A 26,992-nucleotide genomic window follows, 5' to 3' on the forward strand; every position below is an offset into this window, starting at 1 on the left:
CGTGGTGGCGGTTGGAGAGGAAATTGAATATGGGATTGCTTTCGCTTTGAACAAGGCTTGGCAGCGGCAACTACCATCGTCGATCCACCTAGGTCTGGGACTCGACGATAGTAGTGTAGTAACGTTGTCGAATACGGTATGAGTACATCACGAACAAGTTATCGGGTAGTAGAGTCGAGTTTGTTGCGAGGAAGAACAATGTACCAGCACCGAGGTCCATTCATCTGCTTCCTGTTCGCAATTAAACAGAGAAGTGGGATAAAACCAGCGTAATCCAAGTGATACAAGCACAGTCGAAGTGTGATCCATTTATCAGATCTTCTATAAATACATGCGAAGTTATCTGGAAGATAAATCGCCCTTTAGTCCTACGCACCCACCCTTGTACCTTTTAGAACACTCATCTCGAGTGTCTCTCAATGATTTGAGAAAAATCGTCATTATTTTTTGTGGCCTGTTATTGCGAACCTCGGAGAATGCTATGTCTAACCTGGTCTTGAGTAAAATGGCTCAACTCGGAAAAAGAGACCCGTACCTTTGTATCTCCCACACTAGCACTACCGACGGCGGGTAGGGTGCATGATATTGGAGAAAGATGCGTGTTCTGAGAAAACAGTACCACTTCCGGTGTTTATACTCTTGATCCATTTTCGAGCGTTCACGCTAGTATCAGATTGAATGGGTTGCACGGAGGGAAGATGATGGTAACTCAAGTCGATAACAGAGAGCTGATGCAAACTGCGTCAGCGTGAGATGACTGATTTATCCCTTGACAACAACCAATGTAAGCTTTGTAAGAAGAAAATTGACCCCGAGAAAGACATGGGTACGATGAACTGAATAAGGCATCAAGCCCACTCTCGAAAAAAAGTGTGAAAACATACAGTGACGAGTGCAACCATCAAATAGGCAGGTGCTATTACGAAGGCCGTTGTGAGAACTTGGCAAGAACCAGGTATGTTGTGCCATTCTTCCCTAGTCGCCAAGCCAGACACGAGGACCAACAGAATCAAATGAGGGGCGACCATGAGTGAAATCCATTCGTCAGGCCTGGAGTACAAGACAACCAACATCAGGTATCATTCTACTGCGTTTTTTTTAATAGATGAAGTAAGCTCTTTATTTTTCTCTCGAATGATACATTGTCGAACTCGATGTATTTCAGTCTCCTTCGCAACCTTCGTCAAAGCAAAGTGGAATGAAATACATACGACGCCCATTTCTCGAACCTCTAACATGACTTCTTCAATTCCTACTTTAGAAGTGTACGGTGGTGATCTGACACCTCCATGTCGAAACTTGAGATCCAGACATTCCGAGTCCTGTGTATACAGGATTCGGTCTATGCGAGCCTTTTGGTGGCGGTGCATGATGGTGATAGTCCGATAATTCGCCGTGACGTCAATGCCGGTTTATTGCTTAGTAATACTGTATTACCTCGCGGTGACTCAGAACGCCGTTCTTCTTTGCTTTCTTTGCTTTCTTTCGCTTTTTCGCTTGACGCTGAAGATGATTCACATTGCCAACGTTTCGGTACGTACTTGAGATTTGTGCATTCGTGGTGAAATTAACATTTGCTTTAGCTGTTGTATCTCTGATCACTAGGGAGGTACTCGCCACCTCTCTTTACGCTTTACAGCCATTTCTTGTTCCTCGATCTCGACCTCATCTCAACAACCACAGATACAGTCTGAGATGACCTACATTCTCAGCTACTTCGCTCGCACATACTGTTGCTGGGACTGGTGCTATTAATTCAATCAGTATCCCACCTGGTGTCCAACAAGGCATACCCTGCAGACACCGGAAGCGTTAGCGGGTGACGGCTGAGATGTAGCAGTGAATGGGGTATGTTGGCTGGACCTTTTGGGGCACACTGGCCATCTGAGGCCTCAACAAAAATTGGGTACGTGGCCTCTCACTCAGTTCAGTCTGTCGACCGACTTGAAATATAGATGTTGTCTCTAGCCTTCTCCATTGCACATTGCGGTTCCACCTATTACTTGGGTACGGTTCATCATTGCCAAGGCCATTCGACTTCTCACCCTTGCTATCATGAATGTATTCGTTGTCGTATCCTTGGACGTCGTCACCTTCATTGCCCAGGCTTGAGTGCTGTTCTCAAGATCAGTAACCTTGTATCGTGTATCATTGGACCATTATTCAATCAATTTGAATTTTCAAATGTACCGCCGTGACATCCGTTAACTATGATGAGCCTGTCAGAAGAGTAGGGGACCCCGCTCCTTTTCTTTTCATTTATGCTCCGGAGTCTTCTTCACCTTGTCCCGATCATTGTAAATCTTCTCAGTTGGTCGGTACAAGTTCAGTATCACTATTCTGTTGTACCATTCAACGCACCTTGTGCCGCCCACGCAGGGCAGCCTACCCCATCTTCAGGACTCGGATCTGCTGCGCCCTGCGATGGCCCACCGCTTCATATACTACAAGAAATACACCAGTGACATGCGGCTCTACCGATTTTCTATACGTCAAAATTCTTGCAGAGCGGGCATTATGATGAGGTTCGTATGCCACAGGTAGCGTTACTTTGGTCAGTTAATCTCATTCATGGCGAGTATCTGCTAAACTAGTTGACAGGTTTCTCGATGCTCTTCATGTCGCATTCAGCACCCATGCTCTATATTTCTACCTAGTGGATATGTTCGGGGACTTGTCCGGCGCCCTGGTACATAGCGTGTGGTACGTTTCAGGATGAGGACACAACACAAGTCCAACTGAACATTTGATACAGGAGTTTCAAGGTTCGCATTTGTTGGTGGTTCCAACCAGAGAACTCTCTCTAAGAACGGTTGGCATATTCAGGTGCAATTAGGTATAAACGTGAGTCGCTAAGCTTTATTTCTTCGTTAAGCCTAATCATTAATGGTGTTCTCTGCAATTCCCAGGTATTGATCGTCATATGTGTTCAAGGGTACGAGTCGTACAGTTACTCCGAAGCGGCTAAAGTCTTATATCCTAGTTTATACGTTATTCGGCTATGGAAATGTCCGTATTTTCTGGGACATCATGATTGGTGCTCGCGAATATTGACTTGTTTCGTTCGTAGTAGGAAGGCTTTTTCACAAATTTCTCCCGTGTGCCGTCGTAAGTAGAATGCATTCATATTTGAACTGAATGTCTCACCACCGCATAATATTGAATAGTTCTTGGTCCTGACAGCCTCACTCGGTAACATAATTGCGTTCTTGGCTTCCAGGTGTTCGGCTGACTTCACATCTGTTTCTTTTAGGTGTCGGAATATGTGAGGTCTCATTCATTTGTCCCATTGTGATAGTGCTAATGGAACAACCACAGTAATGGTCTATGCCATGTAAGTGAACTTCTGTAGATTCCATTGCTTCTATAAGTGATTTCTAACAGATGTATCACATCTGATTTCTCGGCCATTTCCGATATTAAAGTAAACCGTGTCCATCCGCTGAACAGTCGTGAAAACTTACTGAAGTAGACAATGATTTACGCATTTTTTGCCGTGGTTGCCGCGATGGCTTTCATGATAGCCATCATGATGTGTTATTGCCTGCACAAGAGTATAATGACTACGAATTTCTCTACGTGCATTGCGTGTTGTTTCATACCCGACTGCTTCCAGAATTTTGTTAATATGTTCTGACTAGTACTGCTTCCCTCATTCTTGGTCTAATGCGACTTGTTGTGGTGTCGGGATTAGCTACGAGGTGAGGCGATCTTGAGGTCGAGCTTGATATACTCGCCAACTAATTAGACGTCCGCCAGTGCATGCTCACTGTTCACTCTCATCTCGGTTAGCTGTTCCTCTATTTAACCATGCTTCGGTGCCTCATTGATACCCACAGTATCTCGTGTGGTCCTGGACTTTAATTTTTCTCGCTGTCGTTTCGTCTTGCCAAAACGTCGGTGTCGCTCCTTTATCCATTGCCAACGGCTAACATATTGACTCATTTTACATCAACTCCCTGCTCGCTATGCACGATGTCTTCTCGAGTATCTTACCTGAAGCTTATGTTTGCTAGGTTCGATTACTGAAGTGAGCACCCTGAATCAAATGCACAGCATAGACGGATGTCAACTCCTACCGTATTCCGGTTAGCATCGCACGGCTCCAAAGCTTCTACTGTAGGGATGGTATGTACACTAGTCCAATTACGACCTTGAAAGCTTATGATGCATCTCCCTTAGAATACTAGCATTCCACTCCGTGAGATCCAGGATATCTGTTCATTCGAGGAAAAAAGAGTTCTCAATCATCGTCAAGACTAAGAGTACTTCAATTCGCATTGTTGCCTTAGTACAGTTAATATTTATTTACCCAGCGATAAAAATGCATCTTGTTTTCTAGAGTTCTAAGCTTCAATTCGCATTGGCTATACCATAAATTAACTTGTCGATCTAATGTATTAGTATTCTAGTGACGTATACTAGAGTTCGTGTCGCTGCGAGGAATCTGACCTCTGTTAGTTCGTCACAGATACGTGTATATTTTTAACAATACCGCGTTCAAACTTGAGAGTCGAGAGCTCCCTTTGAAGGATTCAGCTTATCATTGAAAGAACCGATGTGCTGGAGCGGAACGCCAACGTTCTGGAAGATATGCTAAGTAAGAATTCGACATGAAAGCCAGGCACATGTGCATACCGTTTCATTGGATTCAGAACTGTGATGGGTTATCGGGAGGACAGCAGGGAACGAATTTACTCCACGCTCAGTGGATCGACTAGTCGAATGATGCACGGATCGGGAATTGAGCCTAGGAAAGGTAAGCTTCAGGCAACAGTCTCAAGAAGATATTGTACATAGCAAGTAGTGAGTTGATGTATACTATGAGTATGTTAGCTAGTCATTACTGGCAGGTAACGAAAGAGACTGACACTTAGATAGGACGAAATGAATCCCAACAAATATCAGAGACTCCGGCCACACGATATACTGTGGATAACATTGGTGAGATCCTAGAATTGGATCGAGTTGAGATACCACAGACCACGACAAGAGTGATTAGCGAGCATGCGCTATCGTTTTTTCGTTAGGAGCAACATGGACGAGATCAATGTATATGTATTCATCTTGTAGCTAAACCTGATACAAGAACGAGTCGCATCAAACGGAGAAGTAGCATTGCTGTGCTAGTATGAGTAGGTGAACTGGAATTCGAAGAACACACCAAGAAAATTACACACGTAGAGAACATTGCGTCCTTCCTACTCTTGTGCAAGTAATAACACATCATTGGGGTAATGGTCCAATCCGCTGCAGCGATTGTAGAGAAGAAGATGAAAATCAATTTCTATATGACCTGCCTGAGTATCCCCAGCCGTCTGGAGTACGGATGTCACATACTTTGGCGAGGGAAATGGATAAGAGATTTGGTGTACTATAACTGTCAAGGATTAATTCAGGTGGTATCGGAACATACAGGTATAAATGTTCACTTACATTCCATACGCCAAACCTGTGGCTCTCTTGTCAATGAATTCAGGACTAGTAAATGAGTTAGTACTTACATATGGTACTGCCTAAACGAAACTAGGATCAGACAAATACACAAGACAATGAGAACAATTTTATCACCAAGTGACATGGCCACAGCTAGAAACTATCCGGTAATAATCAGGAGTGCGCACAACATTGGATTATTTCAAGGCGTGCTTACGACAAACCAAGGGAGAACCTTGTGAAAATGTCGTCCAACTGTGGCAGAATAAGTAATGGCAATATCAAGCGCCACTATGCAAAAATACAAACGTTTCCATAGCCGAATGGCATATAACCTAATGATTAATACGATAAGTCTTAACAAGTCAGGTCAGAGTAGCTCTGTGCCTCGTACCATTGAACGTAGAAGACCAGAAAGTTCTAGTGAAGATGACATTGAGATAAAGCAGCGTGAATATGCCATGATGACGCACATTCAGAGACAATTGCAACTGAGTATGCCATTAGAGATATTTACAATCAGGATTCAATGAAATCACCTTCATACTCCTGCAAAAAATCTTCAATGTGATTGATATCATGTCTTTGCCTGAGGACATACCACAAATCACTTTCTAAACCACCGATCAAATCCCCAAACATAGTAACCAGATAGAAATATAGAGCATGTATGCTCAAGGCGACATGAAAGGTATCCAGGACCCTGTCAAAGAAACCAGTAATTAATCATCATGACCAATAGGCATGAATGGACAAACCAAATTAACGCTACCTGTATCGTGCGTGTGCTTCAGCATGATGTTAACTTCGAAAGAATAATGACATACAGAATACCGGTAAACCCACCAGTCATGAGGGTACCTTTGGTAGTAATTCACAGCCTGTAGATTCGTAATACCGAATAAACTAAAAAAAGAATAAACAGATATTACAGGGATTCAGAAAGTTGCTTACATGGCGGCTATGATAGCACCGATAAGGAGAGGGCCCAGCATCTCCCCAAGGGACAGAATAGATGTGGATGATTGCGAGGTCATTTAGTGTTATGAGGGAGGTGTAGAGGATACCTTGGGGTGCTTCTTCAGCTTATAAACCGGTAGGTGAAACCATCACCGCACGAGACCCAGTGTAAAGCCATCATCGTACTCAGTGTCGACAATACAGCATCCTAGTTCTTGATATCTGGATCTCGACACTGAGATGTAGGCTCCACCACTACTTCCAAAGGAGGACTATCAGAACCAGTCGCAATGAGGGCATGAGAAGAACATATCTTACTTATTTACGTCCATCTTGCATTGATGAAAGGGCTATGAGATCCCGTGGTATTATCTGATAGCAGAGATCGCTCCTTTGGAAAACCAACAGGTAAACGCCAGCAAACTGTTTCTCAGTTGATACATTGAATTTTACCTGCAATTTGTGATGAATTAAATGAATTGGGGCGCCACAAACACAATAGATGTCGCAACATAGGACGATCCGAGTAGATGAATGCATGAATTTGTTTCATTTCGATCTTCCTACCTGCGCTCGATTTTGATATTTTTAGTACGCCGCTATGCACTAGGGGTCACGGGAAAGGCCTAATCATGGTCCACGGCAGTACGGCAGAGGTTGTCGAATGTAGTGCGAGTACATCGCGCGCCGTTCATCATGCACGGTAGTGAACTTCCTTGAAATTCAGAACGAAGTACCAGCAACTGAGCCCAGTTGTCTGCCTCTGATTCTCAGACCGGTAAAATGAAACTGAAAGGTCGGATAAAACCAAGCCTGATCTGGCGACAGCTCATAGTAGACACGTGGCCTGCTATAAATACACAGTAAGTCGTCCTGCATACGAATCGCTCTTCTCCCATCACCGTACATCCACCTCCTCCACTTACATCATACCAAACTCAGCTCTCGACTGCTTATCCTTAACGATTTGAGCTATTTTGCGGAGATGTACAATGGAGGATCTCGGAAAGAGGTGCGCTGAACCTGTCCTTCTAGCGTGGCCTTCAGTTAATCGCTCTACATCAAAAGACACTCTTACCTTCACATCAAACACGCTAGCACCGCCGACAGTGGGCATGAGGCGAATGGTATCGGAGGCTGATGTGGTTTCCGAAAAGGAAGCCCCACTTCCGGTGTTTGTACTTGGATTCGTTTTCGAACATTTGGCCTATTGCCGATCTGAGTGAGTCGCATGGAGGAAAGATGATGGCAACACACATCGATAACAGAGGGTTGACATAAATTGCAATCAGCTGGGAGATGACTGATTTATCCCTGATGACAAGCAACATACGCATGGTAGAGAGAAACACGACCCTGAGAAAGATGGGGGTGTTGGGTAGAACGATGAACTGAACGAAACATGACGCCTACTCTTGAAAATGGGGTCTGAACCTTATGGTGACGAGTGCAACTATCGAGCACGCACCGCCATCAAAGGCGTTAGTGAAAGCCAAGCACCCTGGTAGCTCTCAAGTTCCGACCCAGTGGCCAAACCGAACATTAAGACAAACGACATCGATGCAAGCCAACTCACAGTCATTTTCTTCGATGAATGTACGGGCGAGTATTTGATAGAAAGACTGCTATTTATCCAGCATCCTGCACATTCTCCGCTGCTGTACAACCCACAGTGGACAATCGTACTCATAGCCCACAAAGAATTCATCATTTCGGGAACGGACATTTCCAAGCACTGTTCCCCCAACAGTATGAAACAAGCCGTAATACTGCAATGAAATACTCAAGAAGATGATGAACTGAAGAAAAATTGATATTTGAGTAAAGCGAAAATATCATTGAGACTGAAACGTACATCAATATCGCGATATCGAACTGCGATATTTCAGCTGCGATGGCAGTGATCCATCGTTACTTTCGCCGAAAAGATTGGACAACTCCTGACAACCTCCGCTCAAGACAGCTATCTCTGGCAATCTGAGTGTGACAGGGAAAAAGTGAGGCACCTGTAAGTACGCAGAACGCCTTCATTGTCGAGCCGTGGTAGCTGTTGTTGGTGGAAATGGAACTCTGAATGCCTTCCTGCTTTGAACAAGCCTGCTTGGGCAGCACCTTCTCCGGCGGAAGTCTACTCACGAACGCGAGTTCTGAGCAGTAGAGTCTGCGAAAACTGTGTTTTGTATTCTCTCTCACTACCTGTAGCGAGACAGACCCCGCTCAAGTTCTATTTCGCCTCTTCGGACTTTACTTTCCATACCCTCTACTCTGCAGGAGTCGGTGCTCGGCTAATAGCTGATTGGATTGTAATCTTCAATATCTTCCCCACATAAAAGGGTCATTCGAAAGCTAGAGACGCTCCCTTCGAATGGTCCGACTTATCGTCCAAAGAACGGAAGCGCTCAGTCTCAGTGAGCGGGATGTTGATATTCTGAAGGAGATTCGGAATGAGCGCTGCAGGTAATAATTAACTAGTGCACATACCACTTGCGCACTGGAACCTTCGGAGCTGTGAGGTATGATATGGAGAAAGGTAGGAAATGAATTCCCTCCGCGCTCCGCATCCGATTGGTGAGGCTCAAGATGTTCCCGTCGGTAATTGAACCTAGAGAAGGTCAGCTTAAGAACACAGTCGAAAACACGACGTACATAGCGAGCAAGGAGTTGACGTAAACTGAACAAATATGTCAGCCATTGCGAATGGGTAAGGAGCAACACTGACGTTTTGGTAGGACGAAGTCGATACCGAGGAAAATCAATGTCTTGGGCCACACAATAAACTGTGGGTATTGGTGAGGTTCCAGAATATCATTGAATCACGAGAAAAGCATACAGAGATAAGTGCGAGCAGTGAACATGCACTGTCAATAATTCGTCAGGGATCATGCAAATGCAATCTTAGAGACGTCTTTACCTTGTAGCTATGCCCGATGCGACAACAAGTCGCATCAGCCCAAAAATGAGGGACGCGGTCCTAGAAGAAGTGGATTACTTTAGGAAACTAAGTAAATGAATAACGCACGTAGAGAACATCGTAGCTTCCCCACTCTTGTGAAGGTAATAGCTCATCATAGAGGCTATCACAATATCTGTAACGACGATAGTAGCAAAAAGGATATAAATCGCTGTCTGAGTAGGATAATTCGTTGAGTGTCTACGCGCCGGGCAGATGTTGCCTACCTTGATATTGGAAATAGTGGAGAAACTTTGCGTTGTGCAGCTGTCAAAAATGATTTCATATGGTAAGAGTAGCTACAAAGGCTCGCTTACACATTATAGACTGTAACTTCAGCGATCTCGTCAGCACAGCCAGAACAAGAAAAGAAGGCCTTACATAGTCCGGCACCTGAGCGAGATAGGTGCATGATCAGCGAATCTTAACAGCGCAACGATTTTACCAAGCGATGCTGCCTCAGCTAAAAACTGTTCGATAGTGAGAGTCAGTCACTCGGTCAAGCATTAAGCACGCTCACCACGCAGCATGGGAGAATCTTGTGAAAATGTCGTCCGACTGCAGACAGGGTAAGCCTTAATAATGACTATTGAAAAAACGCGGACGTTTCCATAGTCGGATGGCGTATAACCTAAGGATCAGAATGATAAGAGCTCGGAGCCTGAACTTAGAATGGTATTTTTCATACCCTTGAACATATATGACGATAAAGATCTGTGAGTGACGGCATTGTAACTAACGAAGAAGTACGGCTAGATTGATGACTTACCTTTACACTCTGTTGGAATTATTGCAGTGGGAGGCTTGCAGTAGGTATAATACTGAATTGTTAGCTACTAGAGCTCCTAATGAGCTCCTTATATACTACGAAATGTATCTAGAATATTCTACCAAAGTAACTAAATATATCTAAGTATCGTGACAAATGAGTAAGCCGAAGCTTCGGGAATCTTCTGGCATAAGCTTGAAGTTGCAAATCCCAACACTCCCCCTCAACTTCAAGTTACTAAAATGCATAATCTTCTTCATCATCTTCATCAGCTACATTTGCTCTTGTTGGATCTTCTCCCCCTTGAGCAATATTTGGGCACTTGTTTCTGTAGTGGCCTTTCTGCCCACAACCGTAGCAAATGATATTAGCCGGATCGGGAGGTCGGCCCTTGATTGATCGCGCGGCTAACGCCATTTCAAATTCTGGTGAATTTAGTTTCCGGCGGCGCTCTTCATTTAGCAATCGATGAGTGACATAATCGAAGTCTGGCCCTCGTGTCGGATCGCTAGGATCAGTATTGGCCTCGATGTAAGATTCTATGGCGGTAACGATGTTCTCGTAGGTGGGGGGTAAGGATGCCAATAGAATAGTCATCCTAAGCATATCTATCAATGTGATTCCAATGTCTTTGAGTGACTGGTCAAGTTCATTGAAATTATTGATGTGCTCCTGTACAGATGCTCCCTCTTCCATTCTGAGGGAAACAAAACTACGAAGAACGGTCATACGATTGGCCCATCCTGAGGATTCATAATATTCCTTCAGAATTTGCCACATTCGGGCAGGGTCCGTGGTCTTCCGGGTTAGCGGTAACACAGAATCAGACACATGCAGAATGATCTCGGCAGCGGCAAGCCTCGCGCGCTTGTCCCAGACAGTCTGTGTCCTTGTTCCACTTGCGGGGCGGGGTTCTGTACCTGAAACTATTCCCCACAAATCCTTCCGAATTAAGTGCATTTCCATGCGGTACTTCCATGTGAAGTAATTCTCCTCACTAAGGAGATCAAATCGGGTGCTACTCCGGTCTTCCATAACTGGAGATATCGAAGTGGTATGTAACGAGAGTATGTAATGTGCCTGAAAAGGCGAGTATACGGTGCCTAAAAAGGACTTCGGGAACGGGGTGCTAACCTAGAAAGGGTTTACAGCGACTAATACAATGATTTCACCTACGTAGAAACGATTTACGGCGGCGTAGAAACGACTTTTAACAACTTCGTCTACCTAGAGAGGACTTACGACGGCCTAGAAAGGACTTCGAGCACCAACCTAGAGAGGAATTACAGTGGCCTAGAGAGGACTTTTAATTACACCTGCCTAAAGAGGACTGATGGTGATTGACGTGTGGCTAGAAAGCCGGCTCGGGTGGTCCGAAAGAGAATGCGTGTGGAAGATGAGACTTCTACTGGAGCTCGGGGCCCATAACCTGTTGGAATTATTGCAGTGGGAGGCTTGCAGTAGGTATAATACTGAATTGTTAGCTACTAGAGCTCCTAATGAGCTCCTTATATACTACGAAATGTATCTAGAATATTCTACCAAAGTAACTAAATATATCTAAGTATCGTGACAAATGAGTAAGCCGAAGCTTCGGGAATCTTCTGGCATAAGCTTGAAGTTGCAAATCCCAACACACTCAACTGCGCCTGACCGTATGTCAGATAGCTCCCATCACGGCAGGGACTACAGGCAAATTACCTTGAAGCTCCTTCCGAGCCAGTATGTTTTAAGGTCTATCCACGGTCACCTGAGAACGTACTTACCACACGCCATACTCTAAGACACCGGCAAAGTTTCCAAACATGTCAATCAGATAAAAATAGAGACTGTGAGTGGTCAACGCGACATTAAGGGCGTCGAGGATCCTGGAAACGGAAAATACAGCGAATAGATTGTTGGAAGCGAGAAAGATGGACATGGGTAAACGTAAACGAACCAAAGGAGCGCTACCTATCTCGTGGGCTTGAGCGTAACACCAACTCTCAAGAGGATGTTCAACGTACGGAATACCGGTAAACCCACCAGTCGTTAGGGTACTTCTTGTAGTAAATGAGTGCTTGTAAATTTGTTATCCCGAATAAACTATGAAATAAATGAATCAGCAGACATTTTTGCGAACAAGTAAAGCCACTTACATGGCGGCAATGGTCGCTCCGACATAGAGAGCACCGAGAGTCTTCCCGAGACTCGCTGTTGAAGGTTGTGAGGACATGGGTGGTGACAAGGAAGGAGTAGAGACACGTCAAGAAAGTCCGTTCGACTTATAGATGAATAGGAAGAATCATTACGACCCCAAGAGCCAGGGTTAAATGATCAACTTACCAATTCCCAACGGTGCCACATTCTCAGCACCGAAATATGAGGTCCAGCATTGGTCCATGCGTCAGCTGAAGAACTTTAAGAAACAGTTTTGTGGAGGCATGGGAAAAGAAGCAGAGACGCTTATGTATTTCCGTATTGATATGATAATGTAGGCTGTGCGATAATACCGTAATACCGTAATACGCACAGATTGGGGAAGTAAACTTTAAAAGCCACGGGAAGGGATCACTCGGTCCACAGAAATAGACAAGGTTGCACACTTTGATATGTTCACTCGACTTGTTGAGGACTCCGAGTCGCAGTGAATCGCGCTGACATGATCCCGCGTACAACTTCAGCAAAGTTTGAGTTACGAAATAGTATGGGTAGATAGTGCTGGATACTGAAGGTCCACGTATTCATGTGCGTGATCTGGGGGTTATTGACTTATCATGCACAAGGTCAGGGTCTCCGATGTGATCGAGTTTGACGGTGCTTCCCAGGCAGCAGTTTCTTCAAGCAAAGCGGAAGGTCAAACGCGAAGGCGTTCAGGTCGTCCATCACGGACGTTCATGCCGACATGAGAACTAACGAAGGTCGCTACGCGGAAATAAACGAAGGAGACAACGGAATCAGAAAGCTGTTCCTCTGAACTTCTCATAAATGATCGTGGGCCAGTCTTGATGCGGTACCAATTCCTGGAGAGGAATACACTTGGGACAATCGCTAGCGAAAGAATGAGATACGAGCCTGCGATCCAGCGAGCAACCATACCGAATATATTTGTTAGCATGAAACCCATCGCTGTATCCTTTTCACTTTGTGACTTTCCCGGAAAACATTCTACGCCAATGCCCGCCATCAGCTCATCCTCTCCCTAATCCCTTGCGCTTCTGATGAACGGTATACCTCGTCGTTGAGATAAATCCCTGCTTGCCGGACGAACTAGCGAAGATGGACCTCCAAAGTCGTCGCAACGAATCTAGAGCATTAAATGGAAGAAAAACAAGTTGATTCGTATAGGAAAGCTTATGATTAGGTTATAAATCGCCGTCGGTCTTTATCGAAACCAACTTTGGTGGGTCTATTGCTCGCTAGGTTGTCAATCGCAGAACGCCCTGCTATAACAAACAGATGAGCACGGCACCTTACTAAGGGAATTTGATGCCCACCTCGGTGGACGACGGGCAGAGAAGCGCCTCCATCTATCAGGTGCCACCATCCTCAGCATAATGTCATTACATGCATATGAGTCTCCGATTATATAAAGCCTTGGGTCGAACGAGCATCATGAATTGGCCGCTAGGAACAATTATATGACGTCGTCTTGGTCCCATAACGCGTCCAGAGCACAGCAGCTCTTCGCCAAGTCAGATACGTTCAAAGGCCATGATTGAAGGCAAAGATGTTCCCTTTACAGACCTCGAGGATGGCCCTAAGGCGAACAGAGACCGGCCTGAAGGTCGAACTAATGCGCCAAACCACACCCCGTATCACTAGGTGGCGAGATTCAATCCTTCGAGGATGAACCCTATGCTCTTGACGGCATGTTGCACACTTCCATTTGATATGGAGCATTGATGAATAGCGCTCATATCAGGAAATGCTCGTCAATGAGCCTCACTGCGCTTGGATCTGAAAGTGATATCTCTATCAGGCTTTTGGCGAGAGCAGAGTTTTGCGCTGCACTTACCGGTGAACTTCAGCCTTGAAATTGATCATGGTTAGACTCGAACGGGGCGTACTCGGGACTCTCAGGGATGAAAAAAATAAGATCATAGGTAGTAAGTACCTAGCATTTCCAGTGAAGGAGCTGTCGGCTTGGAGGGGTTGGCGAGATGTTTGTTCTTCCGCTAGTTTCCAACCGAAGACTCCGAAGGACGAGCACCTGGCGACATCTTTACATAGGACTCCGCGGGAAGCTGACATCTATATTGTTGAAGGAGTTGGCAGAGCACTGGCATGGGTTCTACCAACGAAATCAAGATACGGAACAAGTGAAGGTAGTTTGACACTCACGGTCACCATTGGCTACGGAAATGATACCTGGACGAGCTCTTGCACGACAACTATTAGGATGATCTCACGTACGTGAAAGGGCAAGAGTGAGAGGTAGCAGAGAAGAGTGAGAGGTAGCAGAGTATAAATGACCAGTAGAACTGACCGTTAGCTTGACCGTACTCATATGGAGGGTGGATGGGTTGGATGTGAAAGTAAGATCTGTCTCTAGGTGTATGGCGCTAGGGAAAGTTCCGATGTAGAACTGTAACCATACACTCTGGAGGCTCCTAAAACATGTCTACGGCAAAAAATAACGGCAATCCAAGTTTTGCTACCGCAATGCTTGTCCTTGAATGATTTTTCAGTGGCTTGGATACAAGTTACAATTTCCATAACCCTCAAATTGAGTCGATTGACATGAAAGGGTCGGCTAGCTTCTTCAGAATAATGCTACATCCGAGAGATAGGCGATCATAAAAGGCAGGAGAGGCTGCATAAAAACTTCTCAAGACATCCAAAAAAAAAAAAAAAAGAATTTACGGTAAGTACGCACCAGGGACGATCGGTAGAACCGGGACCTAAAATAAGACAGGGGAACAAATTTCGACGACACGTTGAAAACCTCTGCTTCCGTTGCTACAAGAGAAGGGCAGAAACGATCTAGAACATACACGCATAAGAAAAGGGCACGGGAAAGAGTGATAATGAACATACCCAGGCTTGTTGCCTCGCGTAATGCAGGACTGGACCATCAAATGTGGGAAGACGCGACGGAAGCTAGCTATATGTAGGACGCTGAAGCATAACACTAGAAAATGCAACGTGTAATATCGGTGTCGAGCCTTGAAATCGAAGATATGTTTATTTAGACAAATACCGGTTCTTATGGTGGCTGTAGCTGTAGCTGTGCATTCCGTGGCTCCATCGCTGCATATAGGGTAAGAAAAGGACGTGAGGAAGGGGGAAACGCACGCATACTTTCCGTTTATATCGCACAGTGCAGTACAGAATCATGATAGAGGCGGTATTCAGGCAGTCATCTGTCGCTACAGCATCCCCTTGAATGGAACTGTCCTCGTTGGTATTGGTGGTAGTTCATCATCAAGAAAAGCGAAATGAATATCAAATTTGCATCCGATATTCCGGATTCCCGGCCCGAGAAATAGATCGGTACGTAAGCAGGACTACACGGCACGGGTCCGTTGGGGAACTGCTAGCGTACCGCAATTTCCACTGTGTGGCAGTGAACTTGCGAGATTGCTACAGTGTTGATTTATCAATGCTTTCATTTAGATTGTAGCTTCCTTATCATGAAGCCAGTCAGATATCGTAACATTGTGGACAACTGCCGGCAACTGCCGGTGTATGTGGAGGCACTGGGAGGCTAGTGGGAGCTACGATGAGTCGAGTACACGGTTTAACTAGGGTTTAACCCTATTTAACATGAGGCGAGGCTATGAATTTTTGCAGCGTATATCTGTTCATTCAAGAAGAACCATAGAAGCTTTTCATGACATTGGTACATGTAGTAAATGTTACAAGGGAAATCAAGACAGATACATAGATAGCCGTCGATCCTGAATCATATTTCACAAAGCGGAATCTCAATGGTATACACATTTCTCAGGACACTGCTATACTTTCAACCTCTTCCAATTGGTAGAGTGGCTCTAGGACAGCGTCTCGCTGTCCGAACACCCACTTCTTGATCCAGTATGGTAGGAAAATGCTTCCCTGATATGCGGCATGCTTCCGAAGCGGCACAGCGAACACATAGTCGAGTTCCTCGAGTGTCCTTTGCTTCGTCTCAGGCACCAAGAAGAAGATCATTGTCAATGCGAGCACATTAAGACCTGCATAGAACCCGAATGCTATAGGTTAGTAGTTACCGTCATGTTATTTCACAGCTTGCCGCAAGGAAACAAGCGACAGCTTACCTCCCACTTCTGTTAGCGCAGTAAGCATGCGTGGGAATGTGATAGATAGGATGGCTGCCGAGCCCTAGACAGGTAGAAACTGCCCATGACATGCCCATCTCGCGATGCGTAAGTGGGAACACCTCAGCTGAGTACGTGTACGGTACAGGTCCTTCTCCAGGTGAATAGAATGCTTACAGAAAAACAGTGATGAGAATGGTGAATCAGCAATGGACCATTGGTATCGACTTACTAGTAAAGAGGATGATGAACAGCGCGATCAGCGGTACCCTTGCTGAGTTTGCCTCCGGGATCAAGAAGCAAAGCCCTGTAGCGAGCAGAGTCCAGGCCATGTTTGGGAACGTGAACAAAAGCAGGTTTCGCCGACCGAAGGTATCGATGGTCTAATATCATCAACATGGTATGTATTGAATTGAATTACGCGGCCACTTACCCAAACAGCAGGAAACGCGAATAACCAATTGACTAAGCCGTAGACGAAGCTAGCCCACATTGTCTGGCTAGTGGAATATTGTGCTCGGATGAACACTGTTGAGGAATAGAACGCGATGATATTAATACCGCACATTTGCTGGGCGATCATGACTACCCAACTAGCGAGTGTCGCGCGACGGAGACTGAACGAGCATCGGTGAGATGGAATACGTTTCACAATGGAACTCACCGAGGAATAGTGAATAACTCGATAAAACGGGACATATACGTGATTCCTTTGGTGACCTTGTATTCCTCCATAAGTTGTCGGTGGACATAGTACAAATCTCTTGCGGCTTGCAGTTCCGTGTTTCTCAGCCGCTTGAACGACTCAAACGCCTCAGTGTATCGTCCCTTCTTCATATACCACCTTGGAGATTCTACATCCGTACGAATTAGATTGTTCCCTCCATACCTGGGAGATTCAAACGTACCAGGGCAGAGATATATACCCAAAACCAATGGTACCGCCGGCAAGACCGCGCTAATGAGCTGCAACCGCCATGCAATAGGGCCATAGCAGTACAAGATCAGATTCGTACTGAAACCAAGGAATATACCAAAAGCGGTCCACATCTGCCAGCTCATAACCAACCCTCCCCGAATTGAGGCTGGTGTACATTCTGCGGCGAAGACGGGGGTCGTACTAGCCTTGGGACCCATCCCGAGACCAAGAAACAGCCGGCATACCTAGTCATTATCAATTCAGACAAGTCCCATTTTTCAATGGTAAAAGGAACCTACAAAGAGCTGAGGCCATGTTTGGCTGAAAGCAGAACCTATGACAGTAATCGTACAGAAGATTCCGCAAACGAAAATTGTCCCCCGGCGACCAAGGTAGTTGTTCAGCGGGTCCGTGAGCCAACATCCGAGGAGTGCGCATGCGATGTAAGGGCTGTTAAGTGAATGTATCAACCAAAATGAATTAACAAATGGCCAACAATACTACGTACGCAGCGTTGATAGCTCCGATAATCCAGTCATCGCGTTCTCTATTCGGGTCGCCTTCGTTTGTAGAGATACCAAACTTAGTCGGGAATGACAGGTTGGCAGCATTCGAACCGGTCTGATCCCATCCCTGCACAACAGCAGCGAGAGAGCAGATAATGATGGTTATGCATAGATCTTTGGGTTGAGACCACTTGTCTGTCAATATCGTCAGTAAATATATACCGGGATGAAAGGCAGGGATGCGGCATACGTGTCCTTTCTCTTCTGATTGCCTCTCGATCCGCCTCATCTAACAATGGCAGCGTCTCGAGTTCACCAGGGCGCTGAGCAAGCAACGCACCCTTCTTGAATGTCTCCGTGTACTCATCAAATTCTTTCTCCTTGGTGAACTCCTCTACCTGGGCGAGCAGCTTGTCCTGAGGAATACCATGGAGGGGATTTTGAATCCTGAATTACCCCGTGGGGAGATTGTAAGCGATCAAAGTGTGGGGAAATCTGCAAACGGAGATGTACCGTGCATTGACATTATTGACTAGATTGATGCGTTCGTTCCGATCTTGAGATCCTTTCTCTGGGTCAGACATCGTTCCCGACTGCAGTGGGTGGTGCACTGAGGTAGGGAAAGTGAGAGTGGCTTGGACCCTAAGGATGCTCAATATCCATGGCTTTATAGCAGTCTCGTTATCCTGACATCAGAGTATGAATGCAGGGCTGTACTATGTCAAAAGGTTGTGAAGCATCTTCGAATTTCTATATCCAGAACTTCAAACATTTCCGCCATATTCCGAAGCGGCTGTAGCCGCATTGTATTATGCGCACAAGACCGTCGGTAACCATGAGCGCTGTGAAAGGCTGGGCTCTAAGTCCTAAGCCCGTCGCATATGTGTTGCGGAGTGGTTTCTATAATATTTCAGTTGAATGAAACTCTGAAAAAAATATCCCCAAGGACCTCAGTATAGATTATTGATGAACGGGAATACTCACAATGTTCTGAAGGAGACTTTACAGCACATAAAATAGAGGAGCCTTGGCGTTCCAAGCATCTTCCCCCCTTTCTGTGAGCCTAGACAAGCCATCTCCATCCGTCTGGTCATATGGCAATGTAATAGTGGCGTAAGAGGTCCTCAAGGGAAATAAACTCGACCCAGTCCATGAAGGATAAATCGTAATGACATCACATTTTCTCAGCACCTCCATTCTTGAACGGCTGTAAAAATGACGGCTCAAGAGTCGGCAGGACTACTACTGATTGCTATGAAAGGAGCGAAAGGGCCAGTGACAAGGTTCATTGTTGGCAGAATGAAAAGTCCAAATTTACAGGGTTGAGCAATTGTATAGCCCAGCCAGCGGGAGTGCAAAAAGGTTCGACTTGGCATTGATGAATAGTTCCACTCATTGTAGTGCTGTACTATCGAGTCATGCGCTAGGTTCAGACATGGCCTCAGATAGAGAGGCTGATATGTCTATGAGATACAGCGCAGTCCCGCCATACATACATAGACGTGGAAAACCTGCTGCGCAGTACTTCTAGCAGAAAGCTCCTCATGGATTACTGAATAGCTACAATCTCCGCATCTGAAAAGTGGACAAGCCTGACGTGTCCAACAGGGGTAAATGCGACAGAGATAACATCTCGTCTGCCCGAAGGTTACGAGTCGGCTTGTGCCAGAAGCAGCTGTATTCGTTGCTTCAAGGATTCAAAGAATCAAAGACAATATTCGTCCCGCCCGCAGAGCTTCGGCTTCGGCCAGGGCCACAAATTATACGGATTTCGAAACAAGAACCGGGGTCGAGCTGTTGACTTCCTTGCGGAGCAATGAGATGAAAATAGCACACGCCATCAATGTTGCAACCCTGAGTGGTAGAGAGCTAAACAATAAGAGATAGATTGTTTCACTAGGTGATGATCTTGAATCTTGAACGTAGTATCGATCAAAAGCCGACTCAGCCCAAATCCCTAATTCACAATTATACCGCAATCTAATAGCCTGTTTGGGTATGTACCAAACCGTCGACGGTAAACAGAGCGTGGTGAATGCCTTATTCCAAGCCTAGGAGTGGTAGTGACTATACGGTACCTTGTTCGCTGAGAGCGTCCGTTTACCACTACACTAACGGTGACGTGTTCTCCGTCGGGATGATGAATGATCGCAGCACCGTCGGTTCCTGCGCATGCAGCGCAAATTTAGTACATGAAAGGAAAAGCTTACGTTATGGGAAGCCTTGATAGGCAGAAGGTAAATTGATCGTGGTTTGCTAGGTAGACGGTGAGGGAAGGGTTCGTATTGTTGCCTGTCTTGTGCTCTCTGGCGCCATGAACGATCGATACTATGTATCCCAATGCATCTGACTGGTGTTTTAGATTCCCCGGTCGCAATTTCTTCAAACAAAGCGGCACTTCGATATGTGACCGCTTCTGTCAATCAGCAACCAGCACATGTCCTTCGACAGTACGACGCCGGGTCACAGACAAACACGTTCCTCTCTACCCAATCCTCCTGGTACTGTACAAGATACGTGGGAACTATTGGCCCACGATGCATCGGAACATTCCAGCGGCCTGCGCTCCGGGTACAGGTTCATCGAGGAAGACATGTAGCATGTACCGCCATCTTCTCACCTCCCTTTGCAATCAACGGAGCAGCACGCCCAACTCTCTCGAAGACGACATTTGCACCACCATCCTCAGTAACAATAGAATCCCGGCATAGTTAAAGACGGCCTCATATCATCCCACCAGCGAACACCGCCAACCGCTCGGTGGCACTGGGAGTGAGGGAACAGGAATGGTCAGCGATGACAGGGCCATCCCAACAGTGCAGGTCGGACCTCTGCGACCTTCCGCATGAGTGTGACGAGCACCTCCGTGGAGACCGTCCATGTACGAATACAGTCGTTGAAGGATGTGCATAATCCTAACGACCTATCAACCCGGAAAAGACGGGGATAATAGCTTGGCAGGTGATGACTCTGGTCCGCGGGAGGATTCCAGGGGAAAGGTAGTGACGATCGAGCTGCGGAGGACAATACATTTGATGGTAGCTGTTGTCGGTGATCTTCATTGAACCGGAGAATGGGTGCCGACCCTTCAGCGAAATGGGGTACAGATGGGCTGTATGGATTACGTTGGTCAGATGTACTGGGGCGTTTTCGAATGGGGAGACCATCCCGTACGAGTATGTATCCCGTAAGGTAAGTGGTCGGCAATCGGTCTTGAAGGAACATGATCTTCTGGGCAACTAGTCCAATATGACCTTCCGCTCGACCAGTGACATAGAGGAAGTTGAGAGAAGCAAGCTGGTTGGCTTGGATGTTCCAAAGGGAGGGCATAGAGCAAGGGTACGCTTAGCCGAAGGTTGGACGCAAATGAACCCAGGTCGTCCGCCGCGGCACATCACACAACACTCGCTAGTACAACAACGTTCATATACAGGCGCGCTCGTCAGCCAGGTAAGCAATACCAGTCGATGTCTGACGGATGCAAGGCTGTAGGTAGCAGTCGTCACTTGTTGGATCTGAAAGTAACATCTCTATCAGGCTTCTGAACAGAGCAGAAAATGGCGCCGAACGTACCAGTGAACCTCAGCCTTGAAGTTGATTATTAATAGACCCGAACAGGGCGTACTCGTTGAGATCATGTTGCCAATCCCAAAATTCGTGGCCAAGTGAGAATAGTGATGTCCATCACAGCGCGGAAGGATCATCAACCGTCGCCGCAGTCGGATCGTACTTGAAACATCAGACTTTGGAGGATACAGCAACGACACGGAATGTGCTGGCACCATATCGACACTTGGAACAAATCGGCGCCTGTCGAGATCGTACCTGGCTTCACAGAAAATACATGCGATCTTTGCCATCCATGTATAACATATCTGAACGCAATGTAAGAATCAACAAACGTTAAGAAATGTGTTGAGATTCAACGTACAAGAAACAGGCCGCCAGAGATGCTTTGATCCAGAACACTTTGTAAATCTTGACAGCTGCCTTTGAAGCTAATCGTTATTATCTATCGGCATAGCAATTTGCGCCTCCGGGGCATTACTATGACTACAGGGCTATGAGAGACGAACAAAATAGGATCATAAGTTGATATACCTAACGTTTCCAAATCACCCTGGAGGGGTCGGTGAAATGACGGCGATGTTTGTCGATAACTCTGGAGACGATTACCAGAAACCATTGCTGCTGAGTATACCACCCGTCAGCAATACTGGTACCGGCAACGTGTTCAGGTAGGACGCCGCGAGGAAAAGCTGAAATCTACATTAGTTAGAGTCGGCAGAGCACTGGCTTGGGTTCTGCCAAGGAAATCAAGATACAGAACAAACGAAGGTAGTATGCAACTCACGATCAGCATTGGGTACGGCAACGATGCCTCGACGAGCTCTTGCACAGCAACAATCAATGGTCCCATGCGCATCAGCGAGAAAGAGTGAGATGTATCGGCTTATAAAATCTGTCTCTAGGTCAAAGGCGCCGGGGAACGTTGCGGTCAAGAACGTACCCATACGCTCCTGGAACTGCTATACACCCCCCCAAAAAAGGCAGGCAAGGCTTCTGTTAGTGCGGCGCCTGTTCTCGGATGATTTTGCAGCGCGACAGATTACAAATTGCAATTACTATCCGCCACTAACTGGGTCGATTGCTATAGAAAGGTCGTCTTCAGAAGAAGAATGTTTCGTCTGAGAGATATGTGTTGGAAAAGGCGGACGATGCTGCATAGGTACTTGTCAAAACACCCCCCAAAACAGAGGATGAGTACGCACCAGTAGTGTTGCCACGGCTCAACTCGACTCAACTCGGCTTGACTTCGGGTGACTCGGCTCCGGGACGACTCCGAAGTCAAATGAAATCTTCCACTTCGGCTCGACTCGGCTTCAAGCCGCTGATCTTTGCCGAGTCATTGATCTCCTACCCAAATAGGAAGGTACAAAAAGAAAACTTCAGTAGCAGATAATTTATATGCAAAAATAGTTTCAAAGGTTAGTATAAAGGTTAGTATAAATGTAAATGTGTGTAGTGGCCACTATTTTCTAGGGCTGCTTGGTGTATACAGATGGCAAAGACCGAAGCTTGTCGGCGTGAGAAAGTAGAGCGGTAAAAATACGGCAATTTAAGAATTCTTTTCTCACGTTACCTAATGCAGACACCCATCTGCCGCTAGTCAGTAATTCAACACAAAGGGAGGGTACCAAGTCACTGTTCCTCTAAAAATAGATTTAATAGTTTCAGTTCAATGTCATGTACACATAAATGAATATCTGGGTCCATTAGGTCAAGGTAAAGACAGCCCTTCCAAAACTGGACGGAGTCATCGACTCCAGCCGGCTTCAAGCCATAAAAGTCGAGTCGCAGCCGAGTCAAGCCATTTAGGGCCCCGAGTCATTTTGGTGACTCGGCTCAGTCCTCCTCCGACTCCGCCCGACGACTCGGCGACTCGGACCCGAGCCGTGGCAACACTATCATGAAGAAAGGGAAAACGGACGCATACAATCCATTCACGCTTCACAGCGTGGTGCAGAAGCATGGAGGGCGGGACTTCATCATTTCACTGCGGCTGCAGCATCCTTTTGAACGGAATTGTCCTCGTTATCGATGATGGTGGTGGTGGTTACGTTCATCATCAAGAAGCGTGAAGCGAATATCAAATTGGAATCCATTCTGGGATTCCAGATTCGCGGGCCGCGTGCTACCGTGATTCCCCGTCAATCCAGTTTTCCAGTTTTCCTGGTTCCAATATCAGCTCTGAGAGACTCACAGATCGGTAGGGTTTCGAAAAAGCCAAAAAATCATCGGAATATTTCGGACCTGCCAGAAGCGTGAGAATAGAACCCCTCTTTTAAACATTTTCCCGACTAATCATCGATCAACCTTTGCTCAGCTTTCGCATGTCCCCCATCTTTGACCACGTATCCCTTCCGGCACTCAAACAGTTCGAAATATTAGTGAAAAAGGGTCATGATATGGTATGGTTCGGACCCACAGAATACCTCCGTCTGCACGACCTCTTCCGTCGGTCACAGTGCAGTCTAACGGTTCTCGCCCTTTCTACGCCCATCTCCATCGAATCGCTCCTTATTCCATTGCTCGCACAATCCCCCACTCTCCACAAGCTTGAAATATTCGTGAGGAATGACATAGCGAAGGACGTCTTCAAAGCTTTGTCTCGTGAGCGAGGAATGGTCCCCAATTTAAAGGAAATATGTATCGCAGAGGCTCCGAAAACCCTCGCGGAAAGTTGCCTTTTGGAAAAAGCAGATCAATTATATGCAATGATCCTTTCAAGGTCTGATGGAGATGGCAGAGGTCCGTTAAAAAAACTGAGGGTATCATTCGACTCGTCCCGGAACAAGCATGAATGGATGACTATTCCTGTGTCGCCTGATTCACGGTTCCGGAATTTGCTTAGAATGAAGGTGAATGCGTTGAACGTAGAGGTTTTGCTGGACGGGAAATATTGTATCATTGACGGGAGGGCTCGTGTTTCCTTCTTTGGATCTTAAGATCTAACATTATTTTTCTACGTTCATGTATATCATACAAGAAGTCTGTGTTTCTCTTTGCAATCAAGCCAGGACATTTACTCTGTTACGAACAAGCCGTCTGCATTTCAACGTAAAGAATAAGTCTCTTCTACAACTCTAATCCGGTGGATACAAAAAGGAATCCTTCTGGTCTCTGGGCAATTATGGTACCAGATGGCCACCCTCAGATGTAGGCTTCCTTGTTCATGGCCGTCGATGATGGACTTGGACGGACATGAAGTTTCTCAGGAGCAGGCTGGATTCACTCCTTGGAAATGCTATACTAGCAACCGACAGAAAACCAGTTCAGCTCGCAAAGGTACACTCGAGTTGCACAAGACGCGATCTGTTAAGTTTTTGATGCGTGACGTCATTATCACATTGTCGCGATGCGGTCAGGTTTCTTGAGCTCTGTCGCTGTCAAATCGCCCAACACGATGACAAAATCGTTTCATTATACAGCTATTATAACCCAGTCAAACATTGTATTAGATACAACCATGATAACTTTTCCTGAGCATTATTCATAATTCCAAAGTGTCGGGAACACGCAAGCAACATGAGTTACTTATACTCATCAACTCGACAAATAGGTGCATTCGACCCTTCGAAGCCAAAATTGACTCTGCCGCATCATGGTGCTGACTATTCAGAAGTCGGCACTGGTTCATGCCATTAATGGGGGGACCCTTATAGGGAACGGGCGGCTTGGGGGGGACCTAACTTGTATATTTCCGCCTAGACGAATGAATTAGGCTGTACAATACAATGAAGTGCGCATAGTTCCATGAAATATACTTTGATACTACAGGAAGGGATCACTGGGTTTCGCCAAAATCGGAATTGACGCGTTAATGTGATTCAAATTTTCGGGGTTTCGAATCGTGAATCATTATGCCATGGTCCACAGACGAGTTTTGATCAAAGCTTGGAGGACAGTGCAAGTAGCACGATAACACGGGGAGATGGAAATGGATACTGGTCTAGCAAGCTTGAAGCTCGGTAGTTATAAGAAAGCCGTCATCTCGTGGCTTTGTCGAAGCTGTGCCATGCAGCTCTAAACTGCCGTCAGCAGAGTCAACTTCAATTTTCAAATTCGATTATGTCTCCACGAACCACTACCACTGTCACCGACACTGCCAGCGAAGACGACGTGTGGACTTCGGGCTATCGCAGTTCTCCAGTTACCATTGTTATTCGTCCCGCTGCAATTTTACTCCATCAAGGCTTCACTTTCTTCTTAGCATTTCTCTAGCTAATCAGTCTACCGCCATTATCAAGAAATATCGAGACATTTACAATCTAATGAACGTACACTCGCGTAACGGTAAGCCCATTGCCGAAACATATCTCATTGGAAGGTCACTTACTATCATATTTAGATCTCCACGGCATTCGACGCACAAAAATGATGGGCATATGCTGTAGTATAGCTGGATATGGTGCGTAACTGATGCTTTCCATCAACATTGAATTTTAATTTTTGTCCTGCAGGCAATATACATAGGCTCTACCATCCTTGAACGACGACCCGTTCTCGGTTCATCCGATTCGGCAGGAAAATGGGATCCTCGAGAAGAAGCACAGATTTACTGCGTCAGTCTTATATTCCTGGCCGAGCAGAGATCCGTATCCTGGATTATGACGACCGTCCTGTCCGTAAGCCCAACGCCGCATCATTGCTAGGTCTTGTGAATACGCACCTCGCACATCTGTAGTTCTGAGATATAGTGAGGTGTGTGGACGTTGAAGTTTGAAGACATTCAACGCTACTTTTCCTAATCCTCGCTATGCCCTTGAATGGGTACACACATTTGCCGAATTTATTTCTGATTTTCTCATCTCTAACACCCACTCAGCGCTTATGCACTACTCCCCTCAATCCCAACCAAAGGCCACCGAGGGCGACATCTCTCTCAAGCATATTTGGCGAATACCAGTAGTCACTAGATTGCAGCAGAAATTTCGACGGGCTCATAATGACGATGCCAATGTTGAGACGACATCGTTGAAAGGAAGCAATATCGGATATGACGACCTATCCTGCTCCACTATGGAAACTTGCGATGGCGAGGACCAACGGCGCATCACAAATCATGATTCTGAACGGCTACATAGTCTGTCAATAAAAATGATAGCTGTAATATTAGAACTGGCCGAAGGCGAGTTTAGTGGGGCGAGGAGTACGGGAAGAAAGGTCAAATTTATGCGTCTTCGTGCTTAAATCTTTGCGGACGGTTGCCTCAGATCATCGAGTATCCAAACTTCACGGATAATGGGTCTGTTTTAATGTAGCGTATAGTATGCTTCTTATCTATCATGCTTTGATATATTCTCATATACTGTAGTGAGTGAAAATATGTTTTCATGGAAAAGTAATCCATAATTTATGAAAGTTGGGTGCAAGCAACGACGGTATTGTTTTGGATATGTGCCTCGTAGCCAAGCCGCTGTGATTCTATGAGGTGATCCAAGGCTAAATTGAAGGAGAATGATATCAATGTATGTTTTTTGCCTCAATCGAAATCTCGCCGTATTGAGCCATTTGTTCTCTCTTGGTGAGATGGTATCTTGAGTATTTTACTCCCCAGGCCGTAGCGTCACCCTCAAGTGTAAGCGCTGCGCAGTTGGCTGGTTAAGAGCTACCATCTGTGTCTCGTTTTAGCTCATGACATATCTC

At 45.9% G+C, this 26,992-nt stretch overlaps 8 protein-coding genes across 8 annotated transcripts; 3 read left to right on the plus strand and 5 right to left on the minus strand.

Moving 5' to 3' along the window:
• Positions 1-2,424: 2,424 nt before the first annotated feature.
• Positions 2,425-3,399, plus strand: EV420DRAFT_1480590 (uncharacterized protein; the record flags this gene model as incomplete). The annotated part of the gene is made up of 9 exons (XM_060469681.1): positions 2,425-2,525; positions 2,602-2,703; positions 2,766-2,844; positions 2,910-3,009; positions 3,071-3,108; positions 3,168-3,220; positions 3,254-3,265; positions 3,319-3,334; positions 3,385-3,399. The coding sequence occupies 9 exons, from the start codon at positions 2,425-2,427 to the stop codon at positions 3,397-3,399; spliced, it is 516 nt and encodes a 171-aa protein (XP_060329833.1).
• Positions 3,400-4,500: 1,101 nt separating this feature from the next.
• On the minus strand, positions 4,501-6,473 carry EV420DRAFT_1480591 (uncharacterized protein; the record flags this gene model as incomplete). Its single annotated transcript, XM_060469682.1, has 15 exons — positions 4,501-4,596; positions 4,639-4,750; positions 4,797-4,821; positions 4,872-4,929; positions 5,165-5,250; positions 5,341-5,374; positions 5,437-5,452; positions 5,505-5,596; positions 5,654-5,771; positions 5,831-5,856; positions 5,910-5,927; positions 5,976-5,985; positions 6,038-6,139; positions 6,283-6,342; positions 6,391-6,473. The coding sequence occupies 15 exons, from the start codon at positions 6,471-6,473 to the stop codon at positions 4,501-4,503; spliced, it is 936 nt and encodes a 311-aa protein (XP_060329834.1).
• Positions 6,474-8,462: 1,989 nt separating this feature from the next.
• EV420DRAFT_1548802 (uncharacterized protein) lies at positions 8,463-9,613 on the minus strand. The gene is made up of 8 exons (XM_060473403.1): positions 9,574-9,613; positions 9,416-9,522; positions 9,308-9,367; positions 9,227-9,254; positions 9,116-9,173; positions 9,043-9,067; positions 8,878-8,998; positions 8,463-8,824 (listed from the first exon to the last, which is right to left on the minus strand). Exons 2-8 carry the CDS (start codon positions 9,463-9,465, stop codon positions 8,732-8,734), a joined length of 435 nt encoding a protein of 144 aa, XP_060329835.1. The 5' UTR covers positions 9,466-9,522; positions 9,574-9,613; the 3' UTR covers positions 8,463-8,731.
• Positions 9,614-11,877: 2,264 nt separating this feature from the next.
• On the minus strand, positions 11,878-12,330 carry EV420DRAFT_1643858 (uncharacterized protein; the record flags this gene model as incomplete). Its single annotated transcript, XM_060477562.1, has 4 exons — positions 11,878-11,983; positions 12,055-12,068; positions 12,122-12,200; positions 12,254-12,330. The coding sequence occupies 4 exons, from the start codon at positions 12,328-12,330 to the stop codon at positions 11,878-11,880; spliced, it is 276 nt and encodes a 91-aa protein (XP_060329836.1).
• A 3,713-nt stretch (positions 12,331-16,043) lies between these two features.
• On the minus strand, positions 16,044-18,366 carry EV420DRAFT_1621066 (uncharacterized protein; the record flags this gene model as incomplete). The annotated part of the gene is made up of 10 exons (XM_060475650.1): positions 16,044-16,291; positions 16,365-16,529; positions 16,590-16,740; positions 16,791-16,974; positions 17,022-17,211; positions 17,266-17,521; positions 17,576-17,726; positions 17,785-17,977; positions 18,033-18,229; positions 18,296-18,366. The coding sequence occupies 10 exons, from the start codon at positions 18,364-18,366 to the stop codon at positions 16,044-16,046; spliced, it is 1,806 nt and encodes a 601-aa protein (XP_060329837.1).
• Positions 18,367-20,467: 2,101 nt separating this feature from the next.
• EV420DRAFT_1643860 (uncharacterized protein) lies at positions 20,468-21,112 on the minus strand (the record flags this gene model as incomplete). Its single annotated transcript, XM_060477563.1, has 2 exons — positions 20,468-20,548; positions 20,612-21,112. 2 exons carry the CDS (start codon positions 21,110-21,112, stop codon positions 20,468-20,470), a joined length of 582 nt encoding a protein of 193 aa, XP_060329838.1.
• A 2,564-nt stretch (positions 21,113-23,676) lies between these two features.
• On the plus strand, positions 23,677-24,291 carry EV420DRAFT_1688896 (uncharacterized protein; the record flags this gene model as incomplete). Its single annotated transcript, XM_060479317.1, has 1 exon — positions 23,677-24,291. The coding sequence occupies one exon, from the start codon at positions 23,677-23,679 to the stop codon at positions 24,289-24,291; it is 615 nt and encodes a 204-aa protein (XP_060329839.1).
• A 1,123-nt stretch (positions 24,292-25,414) lies between these two features.
• EV420DRAFT_1480595 (uncharacterized protein) lies at positions 25,415-26,607 on the plus strand (the record flags this gene model as incomplete). The annotated part of the gene is made up of 7 exons (XM_060469683.1): positions 25,415-25,504; positions 25,594-25,639; positions 25,695-25,754; positions 25,820-25,971; positions 26,072-26,429; positions 26,451-26,509; positions 26,560-26,607. The coding sequence occupies 7 exons, from the start codon at positions 25,415-25,417 to the stop codon at positions 26,605-26,607; spliced, it is 813 nt and encodes a 270-aa protein (XP_060329840.1).
• Between the last annotated feature and the right edge of the window lie 385 nt (positions 26,608-26,992).

This window comes from Desarmillaria tabescens (genome assembly GCF_030435595.1).
Source record: "Desarmillaria tabescens strain CCBAS 213 chromosome Unknown EV420scaffold_21, whole genome shotgun sequence".
NCBI classification, from domain to species: domain Eukaryota; kingdom Fungi; phylum Basidiomycota; class Agaricomycetes; order Agaricales; family Physalacriaceae; genus Desarmillaria; species Desarmillaria tabescens.

Coding starts and splice junctions, on each gene's coding strand:
- EV420DRAFT_1548802 (XM_060473403.1), bottom strand. CDS start 9,465: ATGATGAGCTATTACCTTCACAAGAGTGGGGAAGCTACGATGTTCTCT. Junction 9,255..9,307: donor GCATCGGGCATAGCTACAAG/GTAAAGACGTCT, acceptor AATTATTGACAG/TGCATGTTCACTGCTCGCAC. Junction 8,999..9,042: donor GTCAACTCCTTGCTCGCTAT/GTACGTCGTGTT, acceptor GACCTTCTCTAG/GTTCAATTACCGACGGGAAC.